Source organism: Lactuca virosa, chromosome 4, assembly GCF_052849685.1.
Source record: "Lactuca virosa cultivar CGN04683 chromosome 4, Lactuca_virosa_CGN04683_v6, whole genome shotgun sequence".
In the NCBI taxonomy this organism is placed as follows: domain Eukaryota; kingdom Viridiplantae; phylum Streptophyta; class Magnoliopsida; order Asterales; family Asteraceae; genus Lactuca; species Lactuca virosa.
Window position 1 is genome coordinate 127,546,070 of NC_136429.1, and position 17,716 is coordinate 127,563,785.

General features: G+C 27.3%; 1 protein-coding gene across 1 annotated transcript; it reads left to right on the plus strand.

Moving 5' to 3' along the window:
- Positions 1-404: 404 nt before the first annotated feature.
- LOC145105002 (protein FAR1-RELATED SEQUENCE 5-like) lies at positions 405-3,066 on the plus strand. The gene is made up of 6 exons (XM_079042148.1): positions 405-425; positions 908-1,047; positions 1,117-1,339; positions 1,831-2,164; positions 2,236-2,354; positions 3,061-3,066. Exons 1-6 carry the CDS (start codon positions 405-407, stop codon positions 3,064-3,066), a joined length of 843 nt encoding a protein of 280 aa, XP_078898274.1.
- The last annotated feature ends 14,650 nt before the right edge of the window (positions 3,067-17,716 follow it).

The following is a 17,716-nucleotide window of genomic DNA, read 5'->3' on the forward strand; positions in this document are numbered from 1 at the left end:
ATGATTGTAATCATATGTGATTTAATGAATGTTCATCAAGTATTTGTAATGTTATTTTGATTATAATCATATGTGATTTTTCATTTATCATCAAGCATTCTTATGTAATTTATTTCTATGTTCTAAATATGGTTAAACGTATTTTGATTATTACATGAAATAGGTATGCATTGGTTTTTGTTCCATTCACTGTCATGGATCATCATAAATCATCTGTTACTGTTGGAGTGGGGTTGTTAAGCACGGAGGATGTGGATTCGTATAAATAGCTTCTTGAATAGTTTCTGAAGGCTCATTCAAATAAACAACCATTACTAGCTTTAACTGATCAAGTTGTAGCAATAAAACAAGCAGTTGATTCTGTTTTTTCTCAATCAAAGCATAGATTGTGCATGTGGCATATCATGAAGAAATTGCCAAAAAAGGTACAATTTTTTGAAATCACGTGTGATTTTACATAGCATATATTTTTATATACATAATCACTTGTGATATATCACATGTGATTTTTTAATCTGAATAATATTTTTGGCAATCACATATTATTTTTATAATGTGAACATATTTAATCATATGTGATTTTCTTTTTGTAATCACATATTTAATCTAGCATATATGATTTTCCAATTTGAACATATTTAAATCATATGTGATTTGTTTTCTAATGTGAATAGATTTAAATCACATGTGATTTTGTTTCAATATTGTAATCACATGTAATTGTCGAAATCATATGTTAATTCTATCATAAATGATTATGAATATAATCACACGTGATTATTATAAATCATATGTGACTACATTTATAAGCACATATGATTAAAGCATTTAAAGTTATGTCATGTGCGTTTTACCTTTATATTTGAATATTAATTTATAAACTGTGAATCATATGTGATTATTACAGCTATCTGTGGAATTTCTTAAAAGCATGGATTTCAAGAAAAGGTTCAATAAATTTGTTTGGGACATTTATATCGAACGTCATATTTTTGAGAGGAGTTGGGAACTGTTGATGAAAGAATTTAATCTTGAAGATGAAAGATGGTTTTAAGATATTTTTGAAAATAAGGAAGTATGGGTAGCTGCATATTTCAATGATTTTCCAAGATATAGGTTGATGAAGACAACATCAAGGTCTGAGAGTATCAATTCATTTTTCAATGTATATTCAGAAACTGAAAATTTCTTTCTCAATTTCATGATGAATTATGATGCTGCCATTAAAAAACAACGATATACACAACATGAACTTGATCATAAAACTAAGGGAGCAAATTATTCTTGGAGGTCACCACGTATGATAGAACAACATGCAGCAAAGTTGTATACTAGCAAGGTTTTTTTTTTGAAGTTCAAAAGGAGATTTATAAAGGAGGTTGGTTTTGTGACGTTAAAGATTTAGGCGAGGGAGTTGGATGGGAAATTTTTGAAGTTATTCACAAGAACCAAAAACACGAAGTAAAAGCAACGTATAAGGTATTTTATTTTTTATTTATATCATTTTGTTATTTATGATAATGTTGTGATCAATCACATGTGATTATAAAGATAATGAGTATATGTGACTATAGGTATATGTTATTATAGTCACATATGATTATTAAGATAATGAGTTTTTAGATACGATCAGAGAAAATTTTAATTTTTTTAAATCGCATGTGATTAAACTAGTGTGTATATTGTTTTTATGTGTGTAATCATATGTGATTGATATATTTTGTGTATATAAAAGATGTTAATCACATGTGATTAAACCATACTGTGATTTTTATTTGTATAATCATATGTGAATAATGTGTAATCATATGTGATTTTTCATTGTTACAGGTGGAACTAAAATATGATGAAAAAGAAGTGAGTTGCTCCTTTGGACATTTTAATCGTTTTGGTATGCTTTGCAGACATACTTTTGGAGTATTGATGGACAAAATTTGTAATGAAATATCGGAACAATATATTCTTAGGCGATGGACAAAGGATGTAATATCTTTGAATTATCACCTATCGAGAGATCGTTTTGACGAAGAGGATGAAGAAGTTACCAAAATTGTTAATGAAGTATTTTTCAATGTTGAAACTGCTTTAGACATTGTGAGAAATGATAAGCAGAAGTTAGCATGTTTGGCTGAAAAAACACAACTTTTGTTGAATGGGGTGAAGAGTAATTCTTCAAGTGAAATGTCGGTACAAATTCGGATGTCCTTGAGAAACTTTATAATGTTAATATTCCAGAAGAAGTCGACATTTTTGTTTCAGATGTTCAACATAATAAAGGATCACGAAAGAAGAGGCTTATTGGTGAAGTTGAAAAATCAGTTCTGAAAGCTCAAACGAAAACCAGAAAATGTTCAGTATGTGGTAAAAGAGAACCACACAACAGGCGTACTTGTCCAAGCAGATTTAATGCTGAGAATTAATGTATAGATTTTTTATTAGCTTTCAATTTTTTAAGTATATAATGTTCATAACATATGATAATCATATGTGATTCAATTTATTTTTCCTCATTCAACTTTTTTGTTTTCTGTGTATAATTATATGTGATTGTTATATGAATCTTATGTGATTCTGTAATTTTTACTAGTATAATCACATGTGATTTGTTTCTATAATAGTAAGTATAAACTGTTAATAAAAGATCTTAATCACATGTGATTTAATAATAGCATATATTTTTATATACATAATCACATGTGATTTTCTAATGCAAATAAGATTTTTTGTAATCACATATTATTTTTATAATGTGAACATATTTAATCATATGTGATTTTTCTTTTTGTGTATCCATATATTACACATGATAATCACATGTGATTATTTACAATAGTTTATTTCATACATATAATCATATGTGGTTGAAAAGTATAAACCATATAGTGATCATATGTGATTCTGGTATGTAAATAAGATTTAATAGATGTTTTATATACATAATCACATGTGATTGATACACTTTTCATAACATGTGCAAATTCATATGTTTATTTTAGCATATATGATTTGTCAATTTGAACATATTTGAATCATATGTGATTTGTTTTTTAATGTGTTTAGATTTAAATCACATATTATTTTGTTTCAATATTGTAATCACATGTGATTTTTGAAATCATATGTTATTTCTAGCATAAATGATTATGAATATAATCACACATGATTTTCCAAATCATGTTTTATTTGTTTTCTAAAATGAACAGATTTAAATCATATGTGATTTTGTTTCATATGTTAATTCTAGCATAAATTATTATGAATTTAATCACATATGATTTTCAAAATCATATGTGATTATACCCACATATCATAAAAATATACATTTGTTTTGTAAAGTAATAAAAGACCCACATATCCACCATATCATATATATTTTCAAAGATTCACATCCACCATCTCCACATATCCACATATCTAATTAAAAACTAATCTAATTAAAACATAAACATTGTCTTAATAAAACATCAAACATCGATGTACTTAAAAACTAAACATTGTCTTAATCAAGCAACAAACAAATTATCCATATCAACATCATATCATTAAAGTAACATTCATCACTTCCTTTCCATTGTCGTATTCACATCCACCATCTCCAGCTTCAATCCTCAACATCTATCTTCCGTTCTTCATACACACCTTTAATTATCAACATTCATCTTCAAGTTAACGACCTCAATCTTTCATGGATTTCTGGACAAGCTTCTTTTGCATCATTTTTCTTTTAGCTTCGTCTTGTTTGTTGTATGCATGTACTAACTCTATGATATCATGCTTCATGAGGTTAATTTCAGAAAGCATGATTGTATAAGCATATCTTGTTCTTATCAAATCTAACATTGCATCTTGTGGTCCTTCTTTCATAAAACCAGTTTTATAAGACCCATCTGTTTGATCCATATATGTTTCCATCTATCTCAATACAAACACTCCACAATCTGTTTTTTTATTTTTTGTTTTGCATGTGAGATCCAACAAATTTGGCTTTAGATTTGGGTCTTCCAACACAAGTGATCTTGGATGTTTTATTTCCTGTAAATATCTTGTGAAATATTTTTTCTAAAAATTAAAAAAAAAAGAAAGTTAATCACATCAAATTAAACATAAAAAGATATTATTAATATTTACATAATCACCTGTGATTACAACCATAAAATAATGTTTTGATGATTTTTGAATTCAAATGTATAATCAGATATGATTTGAAATGTTTATTCATATTTTATATAATCACATTTGATTTTTTTAAATTAATCATGTGGTTAGAAAATTTTATTTTTTTTAATATAATTACATGTGATTGTTTTATGTAATCACATGTGATTTATTTTATGTAATTATGTGTGACTAAGACATTGTTTATTTTTCATATTTTGTAAAATCATATATGACTTTCTTATTTAATCACATTTGATTTTTTTACACACCAGGTTTTTAAGTACAGACATGTACTTTCCTTCGACAGTTGCATCTGATCTGCTATTATCCAAGATGACAATGTTTGCATTTTTTACGTTGAAAATATAGACAAACATGTGATCTTCCTAGCAAACAGGAAAGAATATCTACATTTAAATATTTATTGTCATATTTATGAATATATATATATATATATATATATATATATATATATATATATATATAAAGAATAATTTGATTTTGAATAACTTACCAGATCAACATCTTTCAATTTTATTTTTTCTTCATCTCCATTGAACCAATCTACAAAGTATTTTTTTTTAAATAGATTGTATCTATTCTCATCTTTCTTCTTTTCTTTCTCCTTTGCCTCTTTTTTCATTTGTTCTTTTAATTTGGATCAAGCAAGGTCTAAACTGTAACCATGTGCAAGTGAATTCACAATGTAACCTTGTTGCAATAAACCCTTGAAGGCCAAGAGGGGGCATTATTTGTATAAGTATATACATATATGTATGACAAACCATGTACGAAATTAACATATGACAAGTTATAATAAGCCAAAATAGATGGAAACCAATCATAGACCACATATTGCTTTATAGTTTTGGCCTAGAACCCCACTAAGGCCGAAATCACCCTTTAATGAGTAAAGCCTAGACCGAAAACACCCTTAGTGGGTGATACCAAAACCGAAAACACCCCCATGGACCACAATAAGGCCGAAAACTACTTGTGTGAGGGAGTTAGGACCGAAATCTCAAAGGGAATGAGGAGATTTCGGTCATGCATGGCCGAAAACACCACCATGTGCCATCCTAAAGTGAATTTAGTGGGATTTAAGAGGATAAGGTTTGACTTTATGATTTGAAAGTGTGATCTTTTCCCATGCAAAACAATACCCAACGAATACCCATGCATTAACCAACAGTCACCCAAGTAAACATCAAATCATTCTACTCCTTATCTTAAGGAAGAACCCCTTTCCAGAAATCCCACCATTTCTTCATTTTTTTCCAGATAACTTCCCTTCTTCTCTCAAGGATTCATTTTCAAGTTTCAAAGGATTTTAAGCTTCAAGTTCATCCTTAGATTTTGGTAAGTATTTTCATAATACCCTAGTGCTTATGTACAATTTTATGTTGGTTTCATCCTCTATACACACATTAATATGTGTTAAACACTTAGGATAATACTCTTTCCAAGGAAGTTCAACAATCTTATCCAAGAGTTTAGTCTTGAAATCTTCACTTCATCACTCCAAACAACCCACAAATCCACTCAAGGCGAGTTCATACCCCCACACTTTCAATCTTTTTCATGTTTTTTTTGGGGGGGGAGGGGGGATATAAGCTAAATTTTATTTACTACATAAATACTTGTTGTTACTTCTTGATGTTGAAGTATAGACCATTATTTTCTCAAGTTAGGATTATCAATACTTTTATACAATATTTGTGATAAATTAGTTTTGATATGCAAAGTTAACCAAAAACATAACTTATATTATGTTACAAATATCATCAAGAAAATATGATTGTGAAACTACAAGGTTTTGGAAACTTTTTACTAAAAGATAGTTTTTCTAGCAAAAATAGTTACATTTTAGTCATTTACTACTTTGGTGGGTTTCAACCCAAAGATATCAAGTTTTAATTTCATACTTTGACACTAGACAAGATAACAACTTTATATTTATATAAAAGATTATATAAATAGTCTCAACAAACATACAAGATAAACTATAATTGGTATAGTTTGGGAGTCACAAAACCACACTTTCAAATCAGAAGAACCATATAATTTTTCAAAAGGTATAACTATTTCATTTTACAAGAAAAATGATTCATAGTTCATGTAAATCTATTAATGCTCTTGTGATACGTTTCCTTCACCGTACCTACCTAGTGTACACCTTAAGTCATGCATTATAACCAGAGTCTCCTTGAGGGAGAGCGAGATAGTTGTGTATAGATCTATACGGGAAACATACATTATCATTTTACAAGAAAAATATACAAAGGAAATACATACATCTACAGTTCATATCTAAGAAAATATCAGATTTTCTGGAAACGTACATTATCATTTTACAAGGAAGTGATACAAAGGAAATACATACATTTACAGTTCATATTAAAGAAAATATCGGATTTTCTAGAAGTATACAAAATCATTTTTACACGAAACCGTTACAAATCCTTCTCATACAAAATGCTTATGAACTCACCAACTTAATTGTTGATACTTTTCAAAATCACTTGTATTCTCAGGAAATCAGTAAACAAGTATTCAAACCATTTTGAGGGTCGGCATCGATGTTGCATGTTTTCTACTTTTCAGTTATTTGTATTTAACTTTTGAGCAAACAAAGTTGTAAACAATGTAAACTTGAATTCCCAATGAATGTTTGTGTTGTTATGTTTCATTCATATTCAGTTGTTATTATAATGTACAATGACGTCATCCGCCCTCGGACGTTTCCACCGTGTCGGTTCGGGGGTGTGACATCATAAAGATATGATATTGTACAAATACACAAAAAAATATTTACCTCTGTCATGTCTGGGGGTGTCAACTGGCTTATGTTGAGATTATACGAGGGCATATTACTCTTTTCTTTTTGCTCTTTGTATTCTTTCATGGTCTTGTCATAAGCCGAATTGACTTCATCATCATTTAAGATTTGGGTATTGTTAAACTCTGATGTGTTTCCAAAAATACTTTCAATAACATTTGTTATTGTTTTGTTCACATCTTCTTCAAAAATCACATAAACGAAATAAGTTAGTATTTATCACATATGATTAATCGTTACTTTTTTTTTGTTTTTATCAGTTGTGATTTAATGTCTTTTTTGTGTTTTTTTTTATTGGTTATAATCATATATGATTAAAACATATATATTTTTTTATCACATATGATTAAAACATAACATGGCTATAGCTTTTAATCATATGCGATTGATTGTCTTTTTAAGTATTGTAATCACATGTGATTAAAAGTTATGATTATAGTAAAGTTAAATACTATTTGTCGATTATGATCACGTATGATTAGTTATAAAGGTACAATAACCACTTGTGATTATACTAAAACATATCAACATTTTATAAATAATATTGAAAGAAGAGTTTTTGTAGATATGTAATTAGTATAATAAGTTAGTATAGTCGTTTGAACATGTAATCATAGGTGATTATAATCGTAAGTGATTTTGATCATTTAGTTATTTGTGGTTATAATCATATAATCACATGTGATTATAGATAAATATTGATATGTTTTTCAATAATCATATGTGATTATACGAAAACATATCAACATTTATAGACAATAATTAAAGAAAAACTTCATATGATTTAATCATATGTGCTTATCAATTACATCAAAAGATTTTTAAATTGTACAAATTACATACAACAGAACTTAAATTATTTAATACATAAAAAGTAATTGTCTTTCAATACTATATTTTTATCAGATAAATATGATCGGTACCTTCTCCTTGAACAACATTTGTTCCTATCAATTTTGCATATAAGTAAAATATGTTAGTTATCATATATGATTGTACAAATATATTTTTTCAGAATAATATATAATATAGAAAAATATATTCATATTTACCTCCTCCTGCAACATTTTGTGTTTGTTGTCCACTTTTTCCTTCTTTCTTGTCACCAATCTTCCCCTCTACACTTGATATATAATTCAAAAAAATATTAATCATATATGATTAAAAAAATAAATTACACAAAGATATTATATTTATATGTTAATATAATCACATGTGATTATAAGGTATGTAATAACATGTGTTTATAACATGTGTAATCATATGTGATTTTTACATTTATGTAATCATATGTGATTAACAAATTATATTGTACAAATATATTATATTTTGTTATGTGAATATAATCACATGTGATTATAATGTTTGTAATCACATGCGATTATTACATATTTAATCATATAATTTTATAGTCATATGTACATTAGAAATATATTCTTATATTAACCTTCTCTAACACTATTTTGTTCTTCACCGGTAATTCCTTTTCCTTTCTCAACATTCATTCGTTCTAGATTCTTCCCCTTCCATAATATATGTAATCACATATGATTATAGCGTATGTAATCACATGTGATTATACTTTAAGTAATTAAATCTGATTATTATATATGTAATCATATGTGATTAAAAAAATATTGTACAAAGATATTATATTGCTATGTGAATATAATCACATGTGATTATTATAACATATGATTACAACATTTGTGATAATAATAACGTATGATTACAATACATGTAATCATATGTGATTATTATATATGTACAAATAGATTATAATGTTATTTTGAATATAATCATATGTGATTACAACATATGTAATCATATGTGATTATTACATATGTAATCATATGTGATTAACAAAAAATTATTTTATAGTCATATCTATTTTACAAATATATACTCATATTTACCTTCTCCAACTCTCTGTGGTTCTTCACCAGTTCTTCCATCTCCTTTCTTAGCATTCTTCCCTTTTATATTCTTCCCCTCCACACCTGAATACAATTAAAAAAAATTATTACTAATTTGTGAATGTATTCACATGTGATTACATACATTATAATTACATATGATAACATACCTTTACAATCTTATGTGATTATAATATATGTAATCACATTTGATTATAATATATGTAATCATATCTATTTTATTAATTTATATTGTTGTTTACCTCCTCCTTCAACATTTTGTTCTTCTTCATTGTCATTTTGTTCTTCTTCATTATCACCATCTTTATCATTTTCAACACCTTCATCATGTAAATTCATGTCATCCAAACCTTGATCATTATAATCAGCTTCATCTTCCTCATCATCTGCATATAATAAAAATTTGTAGTTAATCACATGTGATTGTAAAAAGTTATTTTTAACAATCATATATGATTCAGTAAAATATTACTTACCTGCTCCTTCAATGTCTACACCTCCCTCATCTTTATTTTTTCTTTGTTGTTCCTCTCCTCCTTTAACATTCTCATTTTCTTCTCCCATACCTGCATGTAATTTAAGATACGTATTTAATCACATGTGATTTTATAGAGATTTTTTAAAATACACTTACCTCCTTCAATACGTATTTAATCACTGGATGCGTTCTTTCAACCATAACTACATCAGATTTGATTATGTCTAGATAAAGCAACTACAAATATATATATATATATATATATATATATATATATATATATATATATATATATATCACATGTGATTTATTAATTTACTATATATTATGTGTGATTTAAAAAATATACTTTTAAATCACATGTGATTATAGTTATACAGGTTTTAATATTTGTAACAAACATTAATAATCACATATGATTTTACAATTATATGTGATTTAACGAGATTGCTTTTAAAATCACATGTGATTATATGTATTCAGGTTTAAACTTATTTAAAAATATACTTTTAAATCATGTGATTATAGTTATACATGTTTTAATTTTGTAAAAAATTCTATTAATCATATATGATTTTACAATCATATGTGATTTAAGAATCTGACATTTAAATCACATGTGATTATATCTACTCATGTTAGAACATATGTTATAAATAAATAAAAATCATATGTGATTTTAAAGATAATTAAATAGAATAAAAGATATTAAACGTACCACCAAATAAGCACATGGTCCATAAAAATTGCTTGTTGGATTGGATGGATCAAAAGACTGTTTGTTTTTAACCAAACAGTCTATCAGATAAGAACACATGTCGATGTTGCTTATTTTCGACTTGCTTGTTATGTAGTTTAATGGGTTGGTGTTTGCTTTTCCTGAAGAGCTTGATTCTATCAGCGAGTTGATCAACAAAGCTATGAAATTCATCCTAAAATTCATATATGCCTTGTTGGTGGAAACAATCTTCATCTTTATATCTTGAAGTCAAATCATCTTCTTGTCTTCAAACTGGTTTGTCCATTCTTCATAACATTTATCTTCTTTTGTTTTGAATGGAAGTTTTGAAAAATGTTTTCTTCCCAAATGAAATCCAAGAATTTCTTTCATCGATTCTTTAGTGACATCAATCACTCCTCTTTGAAGAACTATCTTCTTTGTCTCTGAGTTAAAATTCTTAAGAACAAATCAGCTTAATGCCCCTGGCACCTCTGTCATCTTCATCTTTAATATCCCCCCAAAACCCATCTGTCTCACGCAATCTTTTTGTACTTCATTGAAGCATTGTATAACTGATAGCAAAGCTCCAGGTGTACACCTATCATCAAATATATCAATTAATGAATTTAATTCATATGTTATAATAAGAATTAATGATGTTATTATACATGTTTGATAATTTAATCACATGCCTGTTAACTGAAAAAGACATGAAATGTGTTTTGAATAATCACAAGTGATTGGTTTTTGAATCATATATGATTTAATAAATTTTTGTATAATCATATGTGATTGATTTTTTTGTATATAAAAGATATTAATCACACGATGATCGATTTTTGAATCATATATGATTAATAAAATTATTTAAGAATCAGAAGTGATTAATTTTTAAATCATATATGATTTAATAAATTATTTTTTTTATATAATCACATGTGATTGATTTTTTCGTATATAAAAGATATTAATCACATGTGATTTAATAAATTATTAAATCACATACGATTTAATAAAATTATTTTTTTGTATGAAGTTGTTAATCACAAACTTATAAATGTTTCTGATTGTATCAAAATGCTTCTTTACTATCTTCTTCTTTCTTCTCTTTATCTCTTTTGTTTTAGAATCCGAATCTTCTTCATTTTCATCAACTAGTTGATCTTTTGTTTTTGAAGCTATGGCTTTTCTCTTCCTTGACTCGGTTTTTTTTTCAGGTAGTACGACAGCTGTTATGAAAATAATAATCATATATTGATACATTTATAATTGACCAACAAGTTTTAATAATGAAGTAATAATTGATAATTATGTAATTTCAAATACATATTATAATCATATGTGATTGAATGATACATTTGTCGTGTTTTAACTTATACATTCGTTCTGTTGTGTCTTCTTCATTTGCTCTTTTTCCTTTTCCTTTAGAGAGAAAAAGGATAAAAAAAGAATAAATTATTATGAATATATATTTAATCACATGTGATTGAACATATTGTTATTAATATATGTAAATCACATGTTATTAATAATTTTAATCACATGTGATTAAATATCTTTTGTGTACGTATAGTGTTCATAAGAGATAATAATCACATGTGATTGAACCTGTTTTGTTACATAATAGGTACTAATCACATGTGATTAATAACAAAGTGTTGTTTTTTTTAATCATTTGTGATTGAAATATACCTTTTTCGACTATCTTTGTTGTTGATTTTTCTTGTTGTTTTTCTTTGGTAGGTTTTTTCTGTGTAGGCTTTCCTTGTTTTTTTCTGAAGAAAAATACATATATAATTAGAAAATCATATTTGATTATACACATAAAATATATGAATCACAACTGATTATTGAATGATTTAAGTGTTACCATTTTGATTTGGTCTTCTGGCTGTTGCTTTTGTAAATTTTTGTGTACTAGTCTCTTTATTGGTTTCTGAAATGTACAAATACATGTATTATAAGAAAATAATATATGATTATTTCAAGTCATGACAAATAAATAATAAATTGTTTATAAAGATTGTGATCACATGTGATTCAATCTTTTTTATACGTATAAACTCATTATAAGTTCAAATTCATCAGCAAATCATATATGATTGAACACAGTTATTGCCATGTAAGATTGTTCATAACAGATTGTAATCACATGTGATTGAATATGTTTTTGATATATATGTAAGATGATAATCACATGCGATTAAACCATAATATGCTTTTTTATGACAATAATAACATGTGATTAATGAATAAAACTTGTTTTTTCTAATCATATGTGATTTTAATCATATATTATTAAAACTATTATGAGTATAAAAGGTTTAAATGACATATGAATTCAATCAAATGAATTCGAGGTTGAACATAGTCATTATAAATAAAAATTCGTTGATCATAATTGAATGTAAATCACATATGATTTCTATCATATGTTACTAATATAGATATTATCAAAAAATTATATATGAGTAAACATCAAAAAATCATATATGATTAAAGACCGTCAAATATAATAATATAACACAATGTTAATCATATGTGATTTAGAATATAATATTACCTGTATCGAGTGTTTTTTTATTAGTTTTTTTTTCTTTTGTATATTTTTTCATATGTTTTTGGTTTTTCCAGCATGCATAAATATCGTCGTAATCAGTAGATAAACAAAATAAACAGTCATTAATAAAAAACAGAGCATAACAATAAAAAAACCCTAGCTAACAGATAAAATCCACTATTATTCAACTTTATTAGGTCAATAGTTAGTAGATAATCACAAATGATCAATCTATATCGTCATAATCAATAGATAACACTCATAAATGAAAAATAGAGTATAAAATTTTAAAAAAAAACTACATAAAACACTTGATAACATTTAAAATCGAGTGCTATCAACGAAAATCATTCAGTAACTGTTTATATTTTGAAAACAGATAACGACATTTCAAATACTAGTGTAAAGTTTATTTTCCGATTGTTGTAAGCTCAAAACAAAATCAAGGAATGTGTCGATTTTTACCTTGATCCGAAGCATTTGTTCTCGGGAAATCAGTCGTTGACGACATTTTTGATTTTATCAAGCTTTTGTTGTTCGATTATGATGATTATCGGTGAAGATTTAAGGTTTTTTCGAGGGTTTTCTTTCCAGAAAAGTAGAGAGAGAAATTATGGGGAACGAAATGAGGGGGAACGAATAGTTATGTGACGAAGGATTCAGTTTCGTTTTGCATTTACAATATTGCCCTCACGTTTTTAAATGTTTATTTGTTTTGCATCTATCTTTTGAGTTAATTACAAAATTGTCACCTTGTTAAACTAAAAGGTAATTTTTGTTCTCAAATGTTCTCGATTGAACGCTCTCATATATATATATATATATATATATATATATATATATATATATATATATATATATATATATATATATATATATATATATATATATAGGGATAATGACTTAAAATGGTAACATATTCTTTGATTTGTACACATTAAGTCACTGGATTTTTTTTTGTCCACATTTTCCCATTGAACTTGTTGAACTGTTCAAAAAACATCCTTATGACCTGCTATTGGAGGTTTAGCCGGTTTCCGGCGTATTTGACAGCTCTGGTCATCTTCTCCGGCGTTCCTGATTTTTCCGGCGAACTCAAAAACTCCGACATTCATGATTTTCCATCAGATCACTGTTCATCGTCTTCAACCTCCAACCATAGTGTTCTTAAGCAAACCTAAAACAATTTCTTGAGCCTAGGATCGTGTTCTGGAAAATGGGTTTGAAGCTACATCGTGTTTTGAAATCTGAGTGTTGTTCCATATATGATGTTCATCATCTTCAAACTCCAACCCATATATGATGTTTATTGTCTTCAAACCAGATCTGATGCTCGAAGCTTCCCTTGAAAACCTTCAAACATGGTGTGTTCATCGATTTTCAGTAAGGTGTTCGTCTTCATCATGTTCATCTTCTTCCCAAAAAAAAGAGCTCCAGAAGTGTTCAGATCTGAAATCAAATGATGTTTAAGGTTTGTAACGATTTTTAGATCTCTTCATTCGAGTTTAAACCCAGATCTCTTCATTCGATTTTCAGATCTCCAAACATCTTCGTTTGATTTTCTGATCAAAAAACCTCTTTGTTCTCGTTTCGATTTATGAACCCAAAACTCAAATATAAAAAAAAACACACACACACATTAACTTAAATCTGAAATCGAGCTTTGGGATTTCTAATAGTGCTAGATTTGGGTTTCTGATGGTTTTCGTGTTCAACTTCACAGCCCCTTCATCTTCATAGCCCTCTTCTTTTGAAATCAAAATATGAGTTCTTGGCTTCTTGTAACCAAGAACACCAGATCTGCTATGGTCTTTTTCTTTCTTAAAAACCCACGAATTTGGAACCTTTTAAACTTGTTGGTTTCTGGAGATGACAAAGTTGCCGGAAAAATTAATGTTTGACCAGAGAAGATGACCGGAGACTCGCCGGAACTCACAAGAACGCCGGAAAACCGGCTACACCTCCTATAGCAAGTCACAAGGATGTTTTTTGAACAGTTCAACAAGTTCAATGGTAAAATATGAACAAAAAAAAACTTAGTGACTAAATGTGTACAAATCGAAAAATATGTTACCATTTTAAGTCATTATCTTATATATATATATATATATATATATATATATATATATATATATATATATATATATATATATATATATATCAAACAACCCTTAGCTATTTATTCGTTGATTTAATTGTATAAAATAATCAAATTATAATCTCTTGAATAAAAAAAAGTTTAGATGTATAATTATATAACATGATAGAATAATAAAAAACTATAACAAACCAATAAAAATTAATATATTGCTATTTTGTGCATTTTGGTTATTAATTTTTTAATAGTTTGGAAGTAAAAAATAACAACAATATGTAATGAAGAAGCAACTTAGAGAATCTTAATGATGAAATTGTTGATTTATTGTCATTTTCATTCCCATATGTCAACTTCTCAGCCCATTATATACTTTATTATATGTTCCATAAAGTAAGGGAAAGTTATAAAACTCAATGTTATTATTAGAAACACTTCGTTGTATTCGTTTATTTTAGGATCAAAGTTTGAGTTCTCGAGATACGTTTTAAGCAAAAGTAACTTTTTTTTTATGAATGGAAAATAGTAAATGTTATTTTTGGATAACCAAACCAACCGAGTCCACTATGAAAATGAGGAAGAAATAATTAGAATTATGTCTTGAATATTTTATTGAGATGTCTAATTACGCAAATAAAGTGGAAAGGCTAGGCATAAAGTGGTGAGATTGGGTCCACTTATCAACTCAAACAAACTTTATTTTGATGTCCATCTAAGAATGATAAGTCATCTCATCCCCATCGAACGAAACTATATGACTACATCTTTTACTCTTCTTTCATCTATCATCTATGTATTTATTAACTTAACTTTAAGAGTAAAACTACTAGTACGTGTGGCTTAGTTCCCCATCGAACAAAACTGCATGACTACATCTTTTAATCGCTTTCGTCTATCATCTATGTATTTACTACTTAACTTTAAGAGTAAAATTACTAGTTCGTGTAGTTTAGTTCGATATGTATGTTTTTTTTAACAGTGAAAGAGTTAAAAACTAGCTAAAAGTTAGGAAAGGAATAAGAAAAAAAACAATCAATTCATGAAAAGGATTCCAATTCTTTTTGGCTTTATGATTTCTATTACAAAACCAAATAAAAAAAAGACAATTGAATCAAAAAACATATCTCTTCTAAACTTCTCGTTCCCGAACACCAAAACATTTATGTACGTCCAAAGCACCTATATTAAAGTTAAGCAAACGGTATCCATGATCACTCTACGAAAATTGCACACACCTTGAGCATCTATCCATTCGAAAAGATCATCCATATCAACAAATTGAGACAAAGTTTCATCCAACCAGCATGCAAGCTTATGCTAAAGTTGAACCGCCAAATAGCATTTGAGAAACCAATGTACGTCATCCTCCCCCTCCTTATTACAATACGGGCACATCACTGACTCCTCATATATCCCTCTCTTAACCAAATTGCATCTAGTTGGTAACCTGTAAAGCATTCTGAAGATAAAAACATTAATTTTAATAGGAACACACTTATTCCATGTAGTAACACCACCACCTATAGGTAAGGTTTGATGATCCAAATGAAATCTAAGCTCTTTGACCGTGAACTCATCATTCACCCCAATCTCCCAAGCCTAAGAGTTACTTCGAGCCGTGATCTGCATCGTATTGAGAGTCTTCATCCGATTCGTGAACTCATCTAGTCAATATGTATGTTAATTCCCAACTAGTGAAAAAACTCATGCTTTGCAACGGGTCAGCTTTTTTTTCTTTTTTCGATTATGCATTGTTTTGTTTAGTAGATGACATTGATTCACACGTTTTATATATATATATATATATATATATATATATATATATATATATATATATATATATATATATATATATATATATATATATATATAAACTAAATTGACAAAGAGAACCAACAAACTTTTTATTTATAGTGAATTTAGGTATCAGATTTCACATGTGTATGTATACATATATCTAAGACAACTGCAAAAAAAATTTGAAAAAAAAAATTATATGAATGTACATATGCATATTTTTTTGAAAATGTATATTTGCACAAAAAAAATATGAATATGTATATTTTAAAAAACATGTGCATATGCACATGCATAGTTTTAAAAAACATTTTTTATGCTTCTATATGTATGCATAAGAGTAAACATATACACATACATATGCATATGCATAAGAATAAGTGTATACATTTGACAATTAAATACATATGATTATGCTTATATATGTGCATATGTATAACAACAAGTATATGACATATGCATATGCATAATAATAAGTATATGCATGAGAATAAGTATATATGCATATGCATAAGAATAAGTATATGCATATGAATAAATATATGTATAAGAATAAATATATGCATATGCATATGCATATGAATAACTATATGTATAAGAATAAATATATGTATATGCATATGAATAACTATATGTATAAGAATAAATATATGCATATGCATATGAATAAATATTTGCATATGCATATGAATAAATATAGGCATATGCATTTGAATAAGTATATGCATAAGTCATTTAAATGCATATGCTTCTTTGAATATAATCATATTATTCTTTGAATGTGTAAAATATATTTAATAGCACTTTTACCGATAATAACAATATATAAACCAAATCTTCTAATGCTAGTACAAGTTTTTTATATTTTGGAATTACTGTGTAACAACCCAAAAATCCAAATAAAATTTTAAATTTTTAAATAAGGTTTACAACCATAAGTTTGATACTAAAAATTCATTACATAATAACCATCATACAAAATCATCAGAGTGTCCATATCAGTAAATGCAGAAAATAGTGGAGAGTGCATGATGCGCCATCAAGTCGGACTCTTTCCTTTAGAACCAGACGCACCTGAAATCACAATACAAATTGTAAGCTAATACTTAGTGAGTTTTCCCAAAATAACAC

Coding starts and splice junctions, on each gene's coding strand:
- LOC145105002 (XM_079042148.1), top strand. CDS start 405: ATGAAGAAATTGCCAAAAAAG. Junction 1,048..1,116: donor AATCTTGAAGATGAAAGATG/GTTTTAAGATAT, acceptor TCCAAGATATAG/GTTGATGAAGACAACATCAA. Junction 2,165..2,235: donor TTTGTTGAATGGGGTGAAGA/GTAATTCTTCAA, acceptor TTAATATTCCAG/AAGAAGTCGACATTTTTGTT.